Source organism: Sclerotinia sclerotiorum, genomic scaffold (genome assembly GCF_000146945.2).
Source record: "Sclerotinia sclerotiorum 1980 UF-70 scaffold_3 genomic scaffold, whole genome shotgun sequence".
Lineage (NCBI taxonomy): Eukaryota > Fungi > Ascomycota > Leotiomycetes > Helotiales > Sclerotiniaceae > Sclerotinia > Sclerotinia sclerotiorum.
In genome coordinates, this window is record NW_001820833.1 from 1,403,586 (window position 1) to 1,421,558 (window position 17,973).

Below are 17,973 nucleotides of genomic sequence, written 5' to 3' on the forward strand. Positions count from 1 at the left end.
AGATAATAAAGCCTGTTTCTTGATGTTTCTGAATTGGGATACATGCCAGATTAGTGAAACCAAAAGCCTTGCCTCTTCAGACTTTACTAAAGTCATGATTAACAAGACTCGGAATTTTTTATCGAGATCTTGTGACCATGGGTAAAAAAGATGCAACTAGAATCTCTAATTGCTGCAGCCCTTCTGCGGAGTACAGACCACAACATATGACAGAATGAATCTTAATGTGTGTATGTTTCCTACACATGTAGTACACACGTCACATCAATGTGCTTTCACGTGAGGATTGAAGTCTTTGACTTTTCGGGGACTAATGTCAGAGACTAATGTCAGAGACTAATGTCAGAGACTAATGTCAGAGACTAACGGATATATCCGCTCTAGCCCCGGACTTTAGTACTAGATTGGGAAACTCAAACTTTTCAATAATCGAACAGAAATTGAATTGGAATTTAAAAGATTGCTTTAATACGTATCCTCAAACGTGTGAAATCAAAGTATGAGTTTAGAGCCTTCGGGTACTACCGGTATTGTGAAGAATTTCAACAGAGATCTTGCAACTTGCAACTTGCAAGGCATGCTATTCGCATGTACTCCGTAGATTTTGTGATCTAGACCCCCTTCCACGAGGAAATCATGCATTCGGTCGCCCACTGAAATATGGAACGGTGGCTCGTTGTGGAACAGTGGCTCGTCCCCAGGAAAGATTGTGAACGATCTGCGTACAAGGTGATGCTGTTCATCATTAATCCTCAAGGAGATCCTCAGTGATCAAGCCTTGTGGGCCTGCTTCAGAGAAAGATTTTGGTCTCCGGAATAAAGAAGACATGTCAGTTCAATTGCTGCCAAGAGATAGAAATGTATTCTCCTTCTCAACTTGAGAGAGAAATAACTACCTTCCACTTTCAGAGAAGTAAACGTTGTAAGCTGCGGGGTTTGGCTTATCACGGGAAGACTGGGGCTACTGCCAGAAGGGGAAATCCCATCGCTCACACTTAACATTGGTAAGCCACCAGTGAACTAGTCCCGCTAAGAGATAATGAGTTATTTACGAGTATAGCAGCGGGACAAGATGATTATTTTCGGATAGAATGGCTTGCACATAAGCTGAAGGATGGAAGGATGGATGGATTGGGAAAAATATGCTGTATAACGTTGAATTGAGCTTTGAGCTACAATGCCTCTTTTTTGGATCTCCAAGGCAATAAATAATTGAATTTGGGATGAGCTGAAAAACCAAAAGGTAGAAGCGTGAATGCCAATGTCTGTCTGACAGATATGACGAAAGTATCGGTCGTGCACTTGTGGATACGATGCTGACGTGCCTCGTACAAATGTTACAAGTCCCTCGTACGATGATGATAGAAAAGGGATTGAGGCTCCGAAGATCTGGTCGATTTTTTCCTTTCAAAAATTCGAAATTTGAAGGGGCGTGGCCCTACACATCCATGGTCGTTCTCCTCATTCCGGTTCTACATACCGAAACAACTCGCATATTGATTAGATTTGGATAAGCCGTCGGATATGAATACTCTGATGAGTGTTGTCCGGAGGTAAATGATGTTTAGCGATGCAACATGAAGCTAAGTGCAATACGTATCGTAGGTATATCTAGATTCGGGGTATCAAATGTTAAATAGATGAAAGAGAGAGGTTGAAACATGTTGAATTGATTGGCTAATTAATTTCATTGGCAACTGTTGGAAGATTTAACCTCTCTCTCTTATCATTGATATGATGAGGATATTTGATTGGTTAAAGCTAGATGTTGACATATTGGAAGAATCTAGAGAAGTATCTAGAGAGATAGCTAGCTAGCTAAAGGTTTGAAACAGAAAAGGGTGCTCTCTTCAAGGGTATTCGGCTACGGCCGAGTAGCCAAAATGCCAGTATATTTGCCTCTCCGGCATCTCATTGGAACGCCAACTGTTAATGATGACCATGATTGAAGCCCGTGGAACTGTGAAGCTATAAAGCTATGAGATTGTAAAGCCACGAAACCATGAAACCATGAAGCCAAGCAGCCAAGCAGCCAAGCAGCCATAAAACCACGAATCCATTTCCAAGTCCTTTGCATGTCAATTGTTACACTTGTCTTTTCGGAAAAAAGAGAGATAAGATGAACCATCAAAAAATATATGGAGTACTATCACAATCACCAAACCTCTTTTCGAAGAATCATGCAATAGAAGCCCTAAAAGGTTCTAAATCCATAAACTAATTCAGGGCGGACAGTGGGGCCGAGTATAGCGTACATGCCCTATCTCCCTAGTGGAGATAGTGGACCTCCAGGACATGTCTAGTGGGACAAAACAGCTGGGTATATCGAGACGAACCCTTCCTAAATTGTTGTAGATAGCGGATAATTGGTTTACGAGATATCGCTTGGGAACACGATTCAATTTGCAATCGCATTGAGTAAAACAAAGCAAATACATTTCGTCTATTTTGATGGTTCTATCCTGTACATGAACCATGAAAAGCTCAAAAGTGGCAGTAGAGAGAAACTTTGTTTATAAAACTTGTGGGTAGGAAGGTCGTGAGGTCGTGAAGTTCGTGATTGCATAGGCTGACTGAGCTGTACCACAGGCCGGCGCCTGTCGCCTTATGCTTACATTATGCATACCTAGTACTCCCTCCGAAGGTATCTCTCATCCCTTCACACCTCATTCTTGAGTTCCCTCACTAGAACTAGCCTGGCGAACCTGCCCGTCCGCCCTTCAATCTCGGTATGTATGTGCTTCATGCATCCTTGAATTCATACATGAATCAGTGATTGGATACAAAACCAATAAAGGCTAACAAGGTCCATATTTTCTAGGCTCGAGTCGACCATTGACTTCCTAGGCTATGTAGTATGCCGCCTTCCGTTCTGAATCAATCTAACCTATCGCATCCCCTCTGCAAGATAAAGGATACCCAAGGGGACGGAAGAAGAGAGGGGTGCTATGCCATGCTTCCAATATCAAGAGAATCCACAAGAGGATCCGGTTCTAAAGCTTACTGAGTAGTTCTTTGTACTACTCGCTGGACTACGAGTCTACAACCGCACATTGACAAAATTTACCCTGTCCCCCATTCCCTATGCAAGAGCATATCCTTCAATCTCACGCTTTGCATGGGGAAGTGAAGCCTGCTCTGGTGGTACATTGTCAGCCTTGAGGGAAAAGCAATAAAATAGGATCAGTCGACATGTGAATCCTTGTGTGCTTCCCCAGTAAAACTTTCCCTCTTCCCCACCATTATTCAGTGGAAAAGTTTCAACATTGACTTCATTCGTTCCGTTTTGTTCTGTGTCATCATTCTTCACTGTTCTTTGAGCATTACAGCATCTTTCCAGAGTGTCGAAAAGTTGTTCTATTCTATTCACATACCCCATTCTTGTCCCCCATTCTTTAATATATATTTTATATCTCTTGGCGTCGCAGCTGACTGCTGGGAAGTCTCTTGGCAGTACTGGTGCTAGATTTATTTTGGTCAGCTTTGTTTGGACTGAAGGGGAGCGACAGTGAAGTCTGATTCTCATCTGAATAACCTCTAATTTCGGAACAACCATTTGCCGATACACCACAATACCTACGAGAAATCAACCAATCTAAAGACAATAAGAATTTGCTCTTGATATTCACCACTTCTTCCACCAACATTCCGACGCAAATCCTTTACCTTTTTTTATTTATTTTTTTATTTTCCAAAAACTATAGATCGAGAAGACATTGTTCCATTCCCGCCTTCTGGATCCCGACTTGGCTTCACTTCTTAACCAGACAGTCTCTTATTCATCACATGTCATTATTGCAGAGCTAGACACGCTCCGTTGTCTTTGCTTTCGCCATTTACTGAATGATTCACACACCAATACCCCGTCTTATTTTCGTTGGACTTCGAGCCTCAACGCCATAAAAACTCTCACATTACTATTTTGCTAGAAGATATCATCACTCTCTTCGTATATCAACACTTATCATGTCTGGACGTTCAGCTTATGTCAGGAAGGTGAAAGTGGATAAAAATAACAAGGCAGGATACGACTACCTGAATAAAGATGACACACTCAAAGGCAAAGAGCACACGCCTTCGATCAAGTCAGATCCATCAATTTCAGAATTTCCTCGAGTAGAAAATGGTGTCCCATCGAATTTCGCAGATCATCCTGATTTTATGAGATCAGATGAAGGTTCATCAAGATCAATCCACAGTGGTCACTATGATGCCGAATACAATCCCGGATACGCTCGAATCAGAAGACCTGAAATGCCAGTGATCGAAACATCTGGAATCGAAAAATCAGCTTTTCGTTCGAAGATGGAGAAGAGCAGTGAGAACTTCCGTCATAATTTCGCAAACGTCTTTAAGAAGAAGAAAGGCAAGGAAGAACTGCACGAAACCCCGCCTGCAACACCAATTGGAGAAGACAAGCATGAATTGCCGGCGGAAGAGATGCAGTATACAAATCAACAACCTACTAGCGCCTCAGGGCAGACCCCACGCTATGCAAACCAGCCACCCCCAAAACGACTAGGAACCTCCAGAGGAGAAGCCCCACCATTCCCAGCAAAGATGAAGTTATGGAGACGAAAAGGTCAGCCCATTGTATTGTGGGACAAGGTTGATGTCAGAGATCCAGACCTTTGGGACCCAAAGGGGGATGTTCTAGTGTTCTATGCTAAAGAGGCAGGAGACACTGAGATGTCACAACCTGCTTTTAGACTGGGATCTCATATGATTGAATCGATTGGATCACCTATAGTAGACGCGTTACTACGTGATGGCCTTACGGACGACATGGATACCATGAGCATTGCCGATTCTTACCGACATGGTTCCCAGCGATCTAGACATCCGACTCCTCCCGGCTCCGAATCTAGCAAAAGTTTCGACGCTTCCCAAATCTCGTACAGATTTACATTACCAACTGCTGGAAATATTCTGGGACAGGAACTGCTTAGATACAAGCTGTCTTGGAGAAATGTCTTTGCGGTATGCTCTGGTAAAGGAATCGTTGGATACACTTTACACCAAGCAATCACCGATTTGCATGAGCGTTTCCAGGACATTATGCCTCGGCATCAAAGTCTGACTTATATTCCTGTTAACTACACCGAAGCAATGGGCTGGCATGATGTTCGTGACGATCCGGAGTCGGCTTGCAGCATGTTGATTTGGAGTGAACACAAGAAAATTCACTGGCAACAAGGATGGCATGAAGCGTTTGTGCACTGTGCTGGTATGTACAATGATGTCGCTTTGCTACCCAGCTGGAAGAATGTTTCCCCAGCTACAAAGTTGATGCTCGAAATAGCTAGTGTTGAAACATCAACCCAAGTTGCGTATTGTGAGGAATTATTGGTCGGTTTTGACTATGGGTCTTATTGGCCGGAGGCTTCAAATCATCATAGCATAAGCTCTCGTGAGGCTTTTGTTAGACTCCAAGAGTTTTTCCGCGACTATTACTCGGATATGTTTGGAACATGGCCTCCTATGCCACCGGCTTTTAAAAATGTTGATGGCTGGCTTACCAGGCTTGTCGTCAGAACTTTAGCAGTGGATTTCTATGCGCTCTATGATTATTTAGTTGATCGACAGGTTATTTGGAATGGTTTGATGGAGATGAACAGTCACAGATCCAATATTGTTCGTCCTGGTTCCCCCGAATTCCGTCCTAATAGCCATGACTGCGAATTCACCAATTTAATTGAGCGATTTGACAGTCATCACAACTTTCCGTCTATTCCTCATCCTTATCCTCGATTACCACAATCTTGTCCTCCTACCCAAGGAAGAAGTACACAGTTAGAAGCTAGAAAGTCCGCTCTAGCGTATACGGAGGCAACGAACATTTTTCTCCTTGGAGACGAATACGAGGGTAACGATATGGTAGAGGCGTATATGCATTGGGAGAAGACAGATAGAATTGGTGAATGTGATCCAAGAAGCGCACGTCGAGCTCGCTGGGTTCTCGTTTATTTTATCTTGCAAACTCTGTCATCACTCGTGGTCGACAAGCCGGGATTACTCCATACCGAAGGAGTCGAATACTTCTTGTCGGGTAAAGTAGAGCAACAACCTTCATGGATTGAAGATCAATCACTTAGACAACAAGCTGAACACAATCGAAGCCATTGCTGGACCATATCCTCGATATGGCAAAAACAAGTACATGTTGAAAATGGACCCCATTCTGTACCAGAGAGACTTGAACCAAATACTACTGGCAGATCCATGTCCTCAGTTTCTAGCTATGAGAGCATGGCTAGAACAACCACTTTTTCCGAGGCCGAAACTGCTAATGATTTGGATACCGCTCGTACCTCCACTGCTGCATCGATCGCTGATAGCGAATCAAGCTTCGTGACTATGCAACCAGCAGAACACTTAAGTATTCGCACGAGAGATCTATCCCTCAAGACCGCGCAATCGCCATCATCGAAAACTGTGTCACTTTTCCCCGCTCCTCCAAGACAACCCATCGAACCACAATATTCATCAAAGTCATCCGAAAAATACTATTCCCCGACCAATCAGCCACCATCTCAACCTCCCAAATCACCTCTTCCTCAAACTCCCTCCTATGTATCCACACCCCGAAATCCCCAAAATCCAAACCGCACCGTGCCGACATACCAATCAACACGCATCCGACCATCTCCTTACCAAACATCTTCCTATCCAGTTCCTCCCCCAGGCCACGACGGAGAAATAATGGGTCTAAGAATCCACAAAAGTGCCTCTTCTACACCTTTTTCTTCCCCCACTCTTTCCTCCCCTTACCCAAATACTCTCTCCCAACGAAGTAACTCCGGATATGGACCCGGTATTGAAAAACTCGACGAACCTATTTGGCCGAGTGTAAGAACACATGAGAATGGTAGTCCTATAGAGGGAAACTTGAAGGGTCATCAGAAACGGAGAAATGTTCAACTTCATGGTCAGCAGATCGTGCATATTAGAGATTTTGATGAACTTATGTAGTGGGTGTGGATGTGGAATATATTGCAATTAGTAGTATTTTTCAGACTTTTATATTAGTATATCAGTCTGCTTTGGAAGAAAATTCTCTTGCTGGTGTCTAGACGGCAGGTTTATGATATAGGATTTTTCTCGCGAATGTTAAAATGATAGATCTATCTGGGTTCATGCATATGGTTTGATTTCTCATATTCACCAATTGCAACTGCAAAATTTTAATTGTGGTTGTTTCGGATGATGGAAATCTGCCGCTTCACGAGGGTATTCTTACGATTTGATTTGATTTGATTTTGGGATCGTAAGATTAACGTGGTTTATCAGCGAGTCGCCACTTTTTCACTTACTCAACCACTTTAAACTTATTTTAATCAACAATTATTGAATCAATTGATTTAAACTATTAAGAATCTAATAATCTAGGGTCTATTATATTATTAGAACAAGTTCTTGAATTGTGACCAGTCTTTCCACATTTACTACAGCATCGATTAATAGATGATTCCCTATTGGAATTTCCTTTATTTTGATGCTCATCACATCGAATCTGAATATCCACTTCTTCTTATGATATTATATCTGTAGCTTCCTGACCAGTAAATACTCCTCCTTAATATAAATAAGTTTTTTTAATATATCGACGTTTGCTTAATGCCTCATTTGCCTTCCGAAACATATAAATCTCTGCATTTAAAAGTGTATTCTCATAAGCTAATCATTCTGTACCCTTAGCTAATACAATTACAATTTCGAATATAGATATAAAAGAACTTGATTGATATCAAGTAATTCGAGATTTCACTAAAATTGATTGTAAAAGAGCTTCAATTGGATTATGAGATATTTGAGAGACCCAAGAGTTGGCAGATTCCAAAAGGATCGATGGAGGGGTAGGTGTGCGAATTCGAATATCTAATTTCGAAAGCACAGCTTGAGGATCAAATAGTATTAGTCTTACTCCTCGAAAGCCAGCTTTTATATTCTGAATTGTAATCGATTGTTGATATATAATTTTGAAAACTATAAAGAATTCAATCTTAGAAATATAATTGATATATACCTTAATAAACTCATCAATTTGATAACTATATAAACATTTGAATACGCTAAAACATCCAATATCAAGTGATTGAATTAAATAATTTGAATACAATGATAACTTTATACATATAATGTCATTTGACTTACAATATGATTGGAAAGATATCAATTCATAACTTTCATACTTATCCAATACTAACATTCGATATTTGCCCTTTCTTCATTGATTAATATATTTATCGAAATGCTTTAATTATTCTAAACCTATCTCATTATTCGTTTATTCATTAGAAATAGATTTAATAACTTAATCCGTAGGAAAATCGGTTTTGGTATACTAATTAGAAAGATGAACTTATTCTTGAACTATCAGAAATAGAGGTATAGTTTCACTTTCTCCATTACCACATATAATTGCCGTAGCCCATTCTCGATTGTCTGATTGTATTGCCTTGTGTTACGACGGGCTACACAACTACCAAGGCACGTGATCACAAATGATCAGTAGTGAGCATTAAGGATCATTAAGGATCACGGTATAGGTGATCACTGGTGATCATGAAGGATCACTAAGGATCACGATATAGGTGATCACTGGGGATCATGAAGGATCACTAGTAATCATAGAAGCATAAAGGACTATATAATCAAGATGGATTTCCTTTGTATAGAGCTTCATGCTCAAGATCAATCATTTAGTATACTCTATTATTAGTTACGAATTGCATTATTGTCATTACTTTAAGTCCCTGCTTGACGCCTAGTTATAAACCATCTCGAGAGCCTAGAGCACTTCCACGTGATCTAGATGGCAAACCTCGTAATAGTTTATAACTAGACGTCAAACAGGGACTTAAAATAATGACAATAATGCAATTCGTAACTAATAGTAGAGTATACTAAATAATTGATCTTGAATATAAAGCTCTATATAGAGAAAATCTATCTAGATTATATAGACCTTTGTATTGATGATTACTTAATAAGATCAATACAGCTTAGTACTTAAGTCCCTGTTTGACATCTAGTTATAAACCACCTCGAGAGCCTAGAGCACTTCCACATGATCTAGACGGCAAACCTTGTAACAGAGAGTAGGTATATTTTATAAGATGAAAAAAAAAAAAAGAATTGTTTGAGATTATTGTATTTATTCATTTATTTATTTCATTTATGTATCATTTTCTATCCTATTCTTTCTTATTTTATTCTTTTATATTCCGTCCTCATTAGAAAATATTTCATGATGATATATCGTTTCATCGTATCATAGCATTTCTCATTGATCCCAATCCAATCCAATCTTTTCCTTTCAATTCCTTTCCTCATACCATTTCTCATTGCATGTCTCATTCCTCATTCCTCCAGCCATTTATCCAAATCGTCCAAATCATTGATAGATAAACCCGTATAGTAAAAAAAAAGAGTAAAAGCTCGAACCCAACTCCCCTAAAAATCACTCTTTCCACCATATCCCTATCCCTATCCCAACCCCTCTTAATCCCTCCCATCCCCCATTCTCATCCCCAATCCTCCTATCACCTCACATCTTAAACATAATTTCTACGATGCGAACTCCTCCTACTCCTACGACTCCCACTTCTGCGATGACCATGTCTAGTAACATGAGTTTCCCGCACATAAACCTTCTCATCTCTGCGTCCCTGTCTCTCGTGACCCCTCCCCACCATACAAGCCAACAAACTCGTAATAAAAAAGAAGATACAATTCATGATACCAAAGGCAAAACAGGCTTTAAGCATCGCGCACGTTTTATCAAATTTAACACTCACACCATTAACATTAGCGTTGCCGAATGCGCCAAAATTGATGTAGTAACCGGGGGAGCTGGTGAGCGATGAACAGTTGTAGTTGGTGATGAGGCGGAGCTCGTAGACGCTTGCGATAAAGGCTCCTACGAAACAGAGATCGATGAAGGCGACGAAGAGGGCGTTGGAGCGCGCGCGGTGGTAGGTGAAGAGGGTTGCGATGGCCCAGGCGCAGGCGAGCACTGAGACGATGAAGAGTACTAGGATGTAATTTGGTGTGAGGGCATTATTAGATGCGTAAATATTGACGAAGAATGCGAGCATTCCTAACGTTGGAATCTATGAAAGGCAAAGTATTAGTAGAGTGGAAGGAAGGCTGAAAAAAGTGAGAATCGCATACCAAAGTTATGATTTCGCAGAATCGCCAAAAGGCGAAGAACATCCCGAAAAGCATCTTGAGAAGAGCGTTTTATCTTTTCAGATATTGGAGTTGGTGTGTGAGATTATATTATTGATGTGATAGCAAGCAAAGATCGAAACTTTGCAATTATATTAATTAATATGTGATGATGAAGTAGTTGTTGGAGAGATAAGCTGAAACTAAAAGGCTTATGCGACAACGATGAGGGTGACGATGACGATGATGCTGATGCCGAGTCCCAAACGTGCGAATCAATTCGCTTTCCACTGAGGTAGGTAGGTAGTTGCTTAATCGCAACAACACCAAAACCACACAACCAAATCACAGTGAATCAAAATGAATCAAAATGAATCAAAATGAATCAAAATAAGATAAAGTAAAAAGAAACAAACACAAACTTCAGACTGAAGAGAAAAGGGAAGCTATGTCCTCTTATGAATCCCAAATCCAAATCCAAATCCAAATAAATCCACAGACGCTGAGGTGTTATGTTACGGAGTAGAATGGATTGCCCTGCTTTTCACAATGATGCATGCAGCCTTGTTAATTGACTTTTCGGGGATATTGATGAAAAGGGTTGGTGGGTCTGGGAATTTCTGATGCTTCCTTCGAGTGAAGTTCAAGTTGCAAGGATTGAAAACAAGAATGGTGGAGAGGAGAGAGATGTGCTGGGCGAAGTGCTGACGACAAATTGACAAATTGACAAATTGACAAGGCTCTAGAAAAGTCTTTCTAACAGGAATTGGTGCAACGGTGTGTTTGATGATTGAGCCTGATGGATAGAGTTTATGGATTTATGAGTTTATGACGTCGGTGAGGTTGATATGCTTCTTATCGATAGTCAAATCGTGCTGAGGGGTTAAATATCTCGTCTCGTCTCGTCTCGTCCCTTCTCTCCCACACACTTCAATACACTTCAATACTGGATGTACTAGGTACCATGTATGTACAGTCTACCATATACAAATGCACAAATTCAAGAGGATCAAAACACGAAAAAGGAAGATGGCTGGTGAGCCCAAGCATCTAGGTAGTGATATAGGACTATAATCCTTCTAGAGAATCTTCATACAACTAACTAATATTGAACGTCTAACAAGCCTCATCCCATTTTTATGTTGGGTACCTACTCACAAGTCTCACACCAAAAAATCTATGTTTGTGCTTTGAAAATTGGCGGGGTTGGGTCTTAGTGTACCAAATAAAAGAAGTGGCAGGTTATTGGCGCCCAAACATCCTGGACTAGGTAAATGCAGGGTGACAACATTTTTCTAATGTCGAATGAGCTCGAAAATCAAAAACGGGAAGAATAAATTTTCATCTTCTAAAAAAAGGCACCGAAATTATCATGTCGGGATGCTCTGCATTTAGATTTGGATCTAGGATCCATTGGATGTAGAGCATACCACTACTGTCAAGGTCCATTAATGTTTGCCAGCACAAGAATCATTCGAGCCTTTCTCAGGTACCGACGGCTGTGCTTGTGGGGAAAACAGTTCGTTGTACCTGTTCGCCGAGTTGATAATGCCTACATCGATAAGCGGTGAATCATCTGGTGGTCCCATAACCTGTCGTCGATTGGGACTCCATCTCACGCCGAGTTTCTTCTGTTGTTTCAATCTACCCGAAACGTTCGTTTGCGTGTTTAGTACATGATGTCGGTCAGGCTCGTACCGCTAGATCACTTTTGGCCAAAACTTTGTCGACTTTGGGACAACAGGTTCGACATCTCCACGTTTCATGCCCGAAAAAGAGCAGAAGGGACTTGACAGTAAACCAGGCCCTCGTTCGATTTGCCCATCTGAACATTTACAATTCCACCTAGAAAGCAATTGTTCAACTCCGCGAGGCATCCTCACCAACCGTGTATCCCCTTGCCACACCACTTCTCCCTTCTTCCACAACCGCAGCTACTTCTCTTTCTCTACCCTCTTCAATCGCCTCTTTATCGAAATCACTACCCAGACCAGTCCAGGTCCTCTTCTCCCTCAAATATTCTGCGCCTGGGCTAGCCTCCCCATTCACTGTCGCTAACTCCATTTTGGCTCGCTTGACCAGTTTATTGGATGCATTGGGTTGCAAGCCATTCTCCAACATTTTCTTAGGTTCCGGGGATGTCGCCTGAGAGGAACGCATAGGCCGAGAATGCGAAACGTATCGGCCAGTTCGAAGATCAAACTCGGGAGGCATTGATTCTTCCTCGGAATCTTCTGCATCCTCGGTAGCATTTACATTCTCTGATTCTTCGACAGCATTTGATTCGGTGTGCTCCGCGGATGGAACAGCAGTAGTAGAAGCTTGCAGATTCAAGGCATTGAAATCTGCTACCCAATCCCCACCCCAGACTCGTTCATCATCACTCTGTAAAGCCAACTCCAGCTCAAAAGGTGTAATAACTGGTTTGAACAATGCTTCCCCCTCTACCAAACTACTTTCCCAACATCCGACCACTACCCATCCTTCTATTTCGCTGAAATTTGCCAACTTCGCAGCATTAACCTTCCCTACCACAAATGTATATGATTTCTTTCGCTTCGATCGTATAAGTGCAGCTAGGGAATTGACCGTAGGTAAATAATTCGTTACACTTAGGGTATTAATCAGAATACCAAACACAGCACAGGAAGATAGAGATGTAAGTAAAGCATATCTTCGCATAAGCGCTCGTGCCGCGTTTGTTTTCGTCGTTTCATTTCCTGTCGTAGAATCTGTAGAGTAAATATGCATATCCTTAACTCTTCCTGACAACGTAAGTAGTAACGCAGACGGTGGTTCACTAATGTGAAATAAACTATGCTCCTTCATATCTACCCCTTCATCCAACTTTCGATTCGGTATTATCGCACTGGGATCGTGTGTAATTTCTGGCGCAAGTAGATTTTTGTAGCCTCCGTCTTGTAATAGGCTAACAAGAGATGAAATATGCGAGTGGTAGGTAATATCAGCCATAATGACAATTTTGTCATCCTTCTCCTTGTATGTATTTTCAAATGCTTGCACAACGGACTCGAGATTTAGAGGCCTAGATGTGAATACATAGATCACCGGTAATCGTGCAGTGGGAGATAGACAAGCGCGGCCATAATGGATGACTACCTGCGCGTCGACATGTTCGGCTGCAATTTCATCAACACAGCAAGAACCATAAGAAGTATCTGCCAATATGTATAATTTATGTCGAATACTCGAGGTCGCAATGCTCGCGGATGGATTGCTGAAATCTGTTTCTAGGCTTGAGTTTCCTGTCTCAGGGATTTCGTTCGAAGCTGGTTCGACAGGTAAATTTCGAAGCCTGTTTTCCAGTTCTTGGAAAACTCTCGGTGCATCTGATAACATGCCATCTGAAAATTGTAAAGCTATTTTCTTCCATCCTCCTTCTCGTATCTCCTTCACCGTCCGCGAAATCTCGTAAACATCGAACAAGTCTTCGTCGGAAAGTTTTGGGAGATCATCTTTCTTGACGGAGGGTGTGGGATCTTCGAATATATGTACTTCCGGTGTTGAAAGAACTGGGGCTGTGGTTAGTTGCTCCATCGTTTTATTCCGTTTTGTCAAAGAAAATTCACATAGCGGGGTGAAATTATATTGCCGTTCAACCCCGCGACAGGGTCAAGGCGGTGAGAATTTATAAAATGGCAATATAATTCTTAGTCAACATTATCCGTCAATTTTACGCTACATTTGAAATATAGAGCACAACATCAAATACTGCTAGGTATTGGCACTTTCCAATATTCTTCGTCTTATTACTATGAATACAAGCACAACCACATCTGGGATCAACAAAGTGTCGTTCAGCAGCAATTCAAAGGCGATAGAAGTGACCTCGAACAGCGCGGGTTGATGTGCAACAAGTGCTGTATTTCAAATCATCACCTTCTGTCGTTGGTGGCAAATTTCATTTCTTTTACATAGTTGCCCTAGAAGTTATCCTAGAATTCACCCTTCTCCAAGAGTCTTCGTGGTACTAAAGATGGTGTCTGCTTGCTTCAAGCTTTTACAATAAAAATGAGAAGGTTATTTATTAGGTGGTGCAACAGAACACGGTCTATTTTCTTCGGACTCCGATTAACAGTAGGATTTTCTTGCCATGCTCGTTGTGCAACCTCGCACACCTCATCTGACCATTTGTAATCTCTTATGATATTTCAAGGATTTTAAGAAGTATCATCCATCCTTTGAATGATATCTTTTGCATAGCCAGGGCATGGTCATAGTGATGCAATTTACTGCACGACAAGGCTATCGATAGACATTATCTGGATGAACCCCTTGAAAGTTGAATGAGCTTTGTGCTTCGTTCGTGATTGGCGACCTGATTATGCGGGGGAATTTGGTAGATGGTTACACACAAGAGGCTATGATGCAGCCCTTCTTATGCAAGGTAATTCTGGTTGACCTATTTTGCAAGCTTCGAAACGCATTAGGTTTATGGTCGAAATTTTTCAATATTTACACTTCATCGCATCTACATTTCCCGAGTTCATGGGGGGTTTTCTTTTGGAAAGATTTCTCGTCATCGTAACAACAAGTTCTTCCTTTTGGTCATTTCGCGCGTATGGATCACCCGCCAAAAGTTCCTACTGGCAAACTCACAGCCTTACCGATATCTACCTCTGGTATCGCTGCACCCCAAGCGTTTGGAGCTCATTGCTCCGCAGTAGGAGCTCCGAAGGGAGTTCCAGCCTACCGGGGGAAGGCTGTCACCGAAGCGGATTGGCCAACTCTAAAGCCAGTTATCTACCGTCTTTATATCAGTGAGAATTTAACATTCCCAAAAGTCAAGGAGGCACTGAATGTCGAATTTAAGTTCAACATCACGTAAGTTTCTCATGGTAAACATGTGTTTTTGCATGTGGCGAACCTAATATCCTGATGAGGGAAAAAGGAAACGGCAATTCACTCGGAAAATCGAAAAATGGGGCTTTAGAAAGAACTTTAGAAAAGATGAAAGAGAAGAAATCGTGAAGGGTGGAAAGATCCCGCAAAGATTCACCCACGACTCACGAGTCAATCAAAAACGGGTTGAGCGCTTACGAAGAAGAAATGGTGTACGCGTGAGTGTTGGATTAGAAAATCGAAGCAGTGGCATGCCCTCAACTCCAGATTGCACGCAATCTAAAACAACTAAAATTGTCGAAGAAGATCCTGGAAGCTACGACACGATTTCGGAAGAGATTCCAACATCAAACAGCCCAGGTGATACGGCCATTACAAGGACAATGGGTCTACGGAAATCTAATCAAGCAGCCGATGACTGCTCTCAACTTTCGCGTTTAGTTAAATCGTCTACACAGCTTGAGGTCAAAAATTTCATTTCAACCACAAGTTCTAGCAATGTAGATGAGAATGTAGAAGAAAGACAAGACACATATGGAACGGAGACAATTCATATCTGGAATCAAGTTGAAGGAGCTTCACAAACCATACGGCAGCACTTTAGCATGCAGCGGACCGTGTCTCACTCAACGAAAAGGTCACTATCGAGAAGAACCTTGTACCAAGACCACTCAACAGGGACATAATCCAAAAATGTCTGAATACAATTGGAGTCCTATTCTCGAAGTCAACCGTTTCCAGCCGTCGGTAATCTCCAGGAATTGCGCATAGAAGGGCTTAATTTAGTCATGCGTGTCGCTTAAAAAGGAGTCGAGATGGGGCAAGAATAAAACATCGAAAGTGAAAAGAATTTACCCTCACATTCTTCAAGAATTGTATCGACTTTGGAGCACTTGGCTTTTGACTACCATGGACAGGCAAATTAAAGCAAACACAGCAGTATGTGCATAAGAATAGAATGATTAAGACTAAAACAGCAGTATCGAAATATTTGCACAATTGGAGAAGTCGGTTTTGCATCACTTACTCTTGCTTGTGTTTCGACAATTCAAAATTGCGATGGACTTTTATAGCATTCCACAGTCATGAATAGAAAAGACTGGTAATATATGGATTACCAACACCAGTTACATGTCCAATCCCAACACTACGTTCTTTCCAATACAAGATGCGCAATACAAATTAGGCCCACTATTCCCAAACGAATGTCATGCTGCTGTAAGTCATTTTCGCGTTCAAGATATTCCAAAATTACCTGTGTTTCTGCTTTAACTTCACAAGCACATTAAAGAAGCTAGATATTGAGAAATGAGTGTATGATAAGTATTCTTAAAAAGTACTACCGCTTAGAATGAGAGCCATGGATCGGCAGTACGAGAATAAAATATGTCTGTCTATGCATATCCAAGGAGTGTTATGTTTGAAGTAAAGAATGATAAAACAAGGTATAAACGAATGATAGCGCCCAATACCTGCCTTTTTACATTGCCTTCCGATGTAGTAAGAACCAACCCGAGCCCAAGTATGAAGGTGCTTTACAATCGATTGAATGCTCCTCAGGTGATATCCCGTATACTCCTGCGTCATATATAGAAATGCAGATCGAACTTGCCACTCCACAATCAAAACCTTCCCCGCCGGTTGAATAATCGTAGTGTTATAATCCTCACTCTATCGTCTTATATCACTATAGCATTTCTATTTGCTACAATGCCCTCGTAACAAATCAACCCATACCATCTCAATCATCTTCCTCGTCTCTCATACCCATCTCGTCGACAAAAAGCACCTTCGCCCTGGGCGAACCCGGCGCTTTAGGCGCTAATCTCTTCGGAATAAAAAACCCAGGTCGTTCGTAGAAATAATGGGGTTTGGGACTATCTGGTATTCTTCTATAGAGCAATTCGCTAGGATGACGAGACTCATATCTGGAAGGAAGTTCGAGGAATGGTGATGAAGGCTGTGAGGTTCGTGATTGATATGAGGATGCAGATGATGTGGAGGATGCAGAAAAAGAGCGCATGAGTGTTAGTGGTTTGGGGCTGAACTGATAAGTGTGTGTTGAGGTGCTTGATGATGTTGAGGAGGTTGAGGAGGAGCGAGTGAGCGCTTTGTTCTTAGGTGTACAAGGGGTATTTGAGGTGGAATTGTAAGAAGTGGTTGATGAGGACATTTTGGGTAGCGACTATGAACCAATTGGTTTCGATGATTTCCGACTTGAGATTTAAGGAATGATTCTTCAAGAGACGTAAACGAATGTAGCATATAAGTAAAGAATGTGTATTCAGATCACTCTCTATAATCCAATAATGACCCAACAGCAAAAGAACAACAAACATGCAGGTGATGCAATAATGCCAAGTAAATGACAAATGCAAAATGAGACGATTAAAGAACGACTAGAAGGAAAGATTGGCCGTAAACTATCGGTACCAAGAACAAGAATGAGAACCAAAAACAGGGAGAAACGTCCAATACATAAAGACCTCAAATGAGGCTCATCAACCACTTTACATCAACCGTCTCTTAAAATCTTCCTTGAACTTCCTTCCCATCACATAATTAAAAAAAAATAGGAAGATGATGATGTTCCTACAGACCACATGGCATCCATGCACTCCATATTTCATACGCACATCATCGTGCTAATAAGGGATGCACGTATTTTTGTGGGGAAATCACCTATTTCATCCATAGCTTTATGTATGAGAATTCCAAAGACCTTTGGCGCTGGGAGAAGTGCTGCATTGACCAGTAGGATGAGGGTGGAAGAAATTAGGTGAATGTTGTGCCTGATGCAAGGTTCAGTATGGCGCAGTATGGGTGGTGGAATTGATGCGATGTTGGTATTGTGAAGAAAGTTAATTGTGAGCTAAGAATTTGCACCGATAAGCAAAGGTGCGTGGAAAGTGGGATGGAGGATGGGGAGTTATCTTG

General features: G+C 41.5%; 6 protein-coding genes across 6 annotated transcripts; 2 read left to right on the plus strand and 4 right to left on the minus strand.

Annotated features, from left to right (window-relative positions):
- Positions 1 to 3,082: 3,082 nt before the first annotated feature.
- SS1G_02631 (predicted protein) lies at positions 3,083 to 3,379 on the minus strand (the record flags this gene model as incomplete). The annotated part of the gene is made up of 1 exon (XM_001596361.1): positions 3,083 to 3,379. One exon carries the CDS (start codon positions 3,377 to 3,379, stop codon positions 3,083 to 3,085), a length of 297 nt encoding a protein of 98 aa, XP_001596411.1.
- A 587-nt stretch (positions 3,380 to 3,966) lies between these two features.
- On the plus strand, positions 3,967 to 6,972 carry SS1G_02632 (hypothetical protein; the record flags this gene model as incomplete). Its single annotated transcript, XM_001596362.1, has 1 exon — positions 3,967 to 6,972. The coding sequence occupies one exon, from the start codon at positions 3,967 to 3,969 to the stop codon at positions 6,970 to 6,972; it is 3,006 nt and encodes a 1,001-aa protein (XP_001596412.1).
- A 2,585-nt stretch (positions 6,973 to 9,557) lies between these two features.
- Positions 9,558 to 10,230, minus strand: SS1G_02633 (hypothetical protein; the record flags this gene model as incomplete). Its single annotated transcript, XM_001596363.1, has 2 exons — positions 9,558 to 10,115; positions 10,177 to 10,230. 2 exons carry the CDS (start codon positions 10,228 to 10,230, stop codon positions 9,558 to 9,560), a joined length of 612 nt encoding a protein of 203 aa, XP_001596413.1.
- A 1,803-nt stretch (positions 10,231 to 12,033) lies between these two features.
- SS1G_02634 (hypothetical protein) lies at positions 12,034 to 13,731 on the minus strand (the record flags this gene model as incomplete). The annotated part of the gene is made up of 1 exon (XM_001596364.1): positions 12,034 to 13,731. One exon carries the CDS (start codon positions 13,729 to 13,731, stop codon positions 12,034 to 12,036), a length of 1,698 nt encoding a protein of 565 aa, XP_001596414.1.
- Positions 13,732 to 14,755: 1,024 nt separating this feature from the next.
- Positions 14,756 to 15,722, plus strand: SS1G_02635 (predicted protein; the record flags this gene model as incomplete). The annotated part of the gene is made up of 2 exons (XM_001596365.1): positions 14,756 to 15,018; positions 15,086 to 15,722. The coding sequence occupies 2 exons, from the start codon at positions 14,756 to 14,758 to the stop codon at positions 15,720 to 15,722; spliced, it is 900 nt and encodes a 299-aa protein (XP_001596415.1).
- Positions 15,723 to 16,777: 1,055 nt separating this feature from the next.
- SS1G_02636 (predicted protein) lies at positions 16,778 to 17,209 on the minus strand (the record flags this gene model as incomplete). Its single annotated transcript, XM_001596366.1, has 1 exon — positions 16,778 to 17,209. One exon carries the CDS (start codon positions 17,207 to 17,209, stop codon positions 16,778 to 16,780), a length of 432 nt encoding a protein of 143 aa, XP_001596416.1.
- Positions 17,210 to 17,973: the final 764 nt, after the last annotated feature.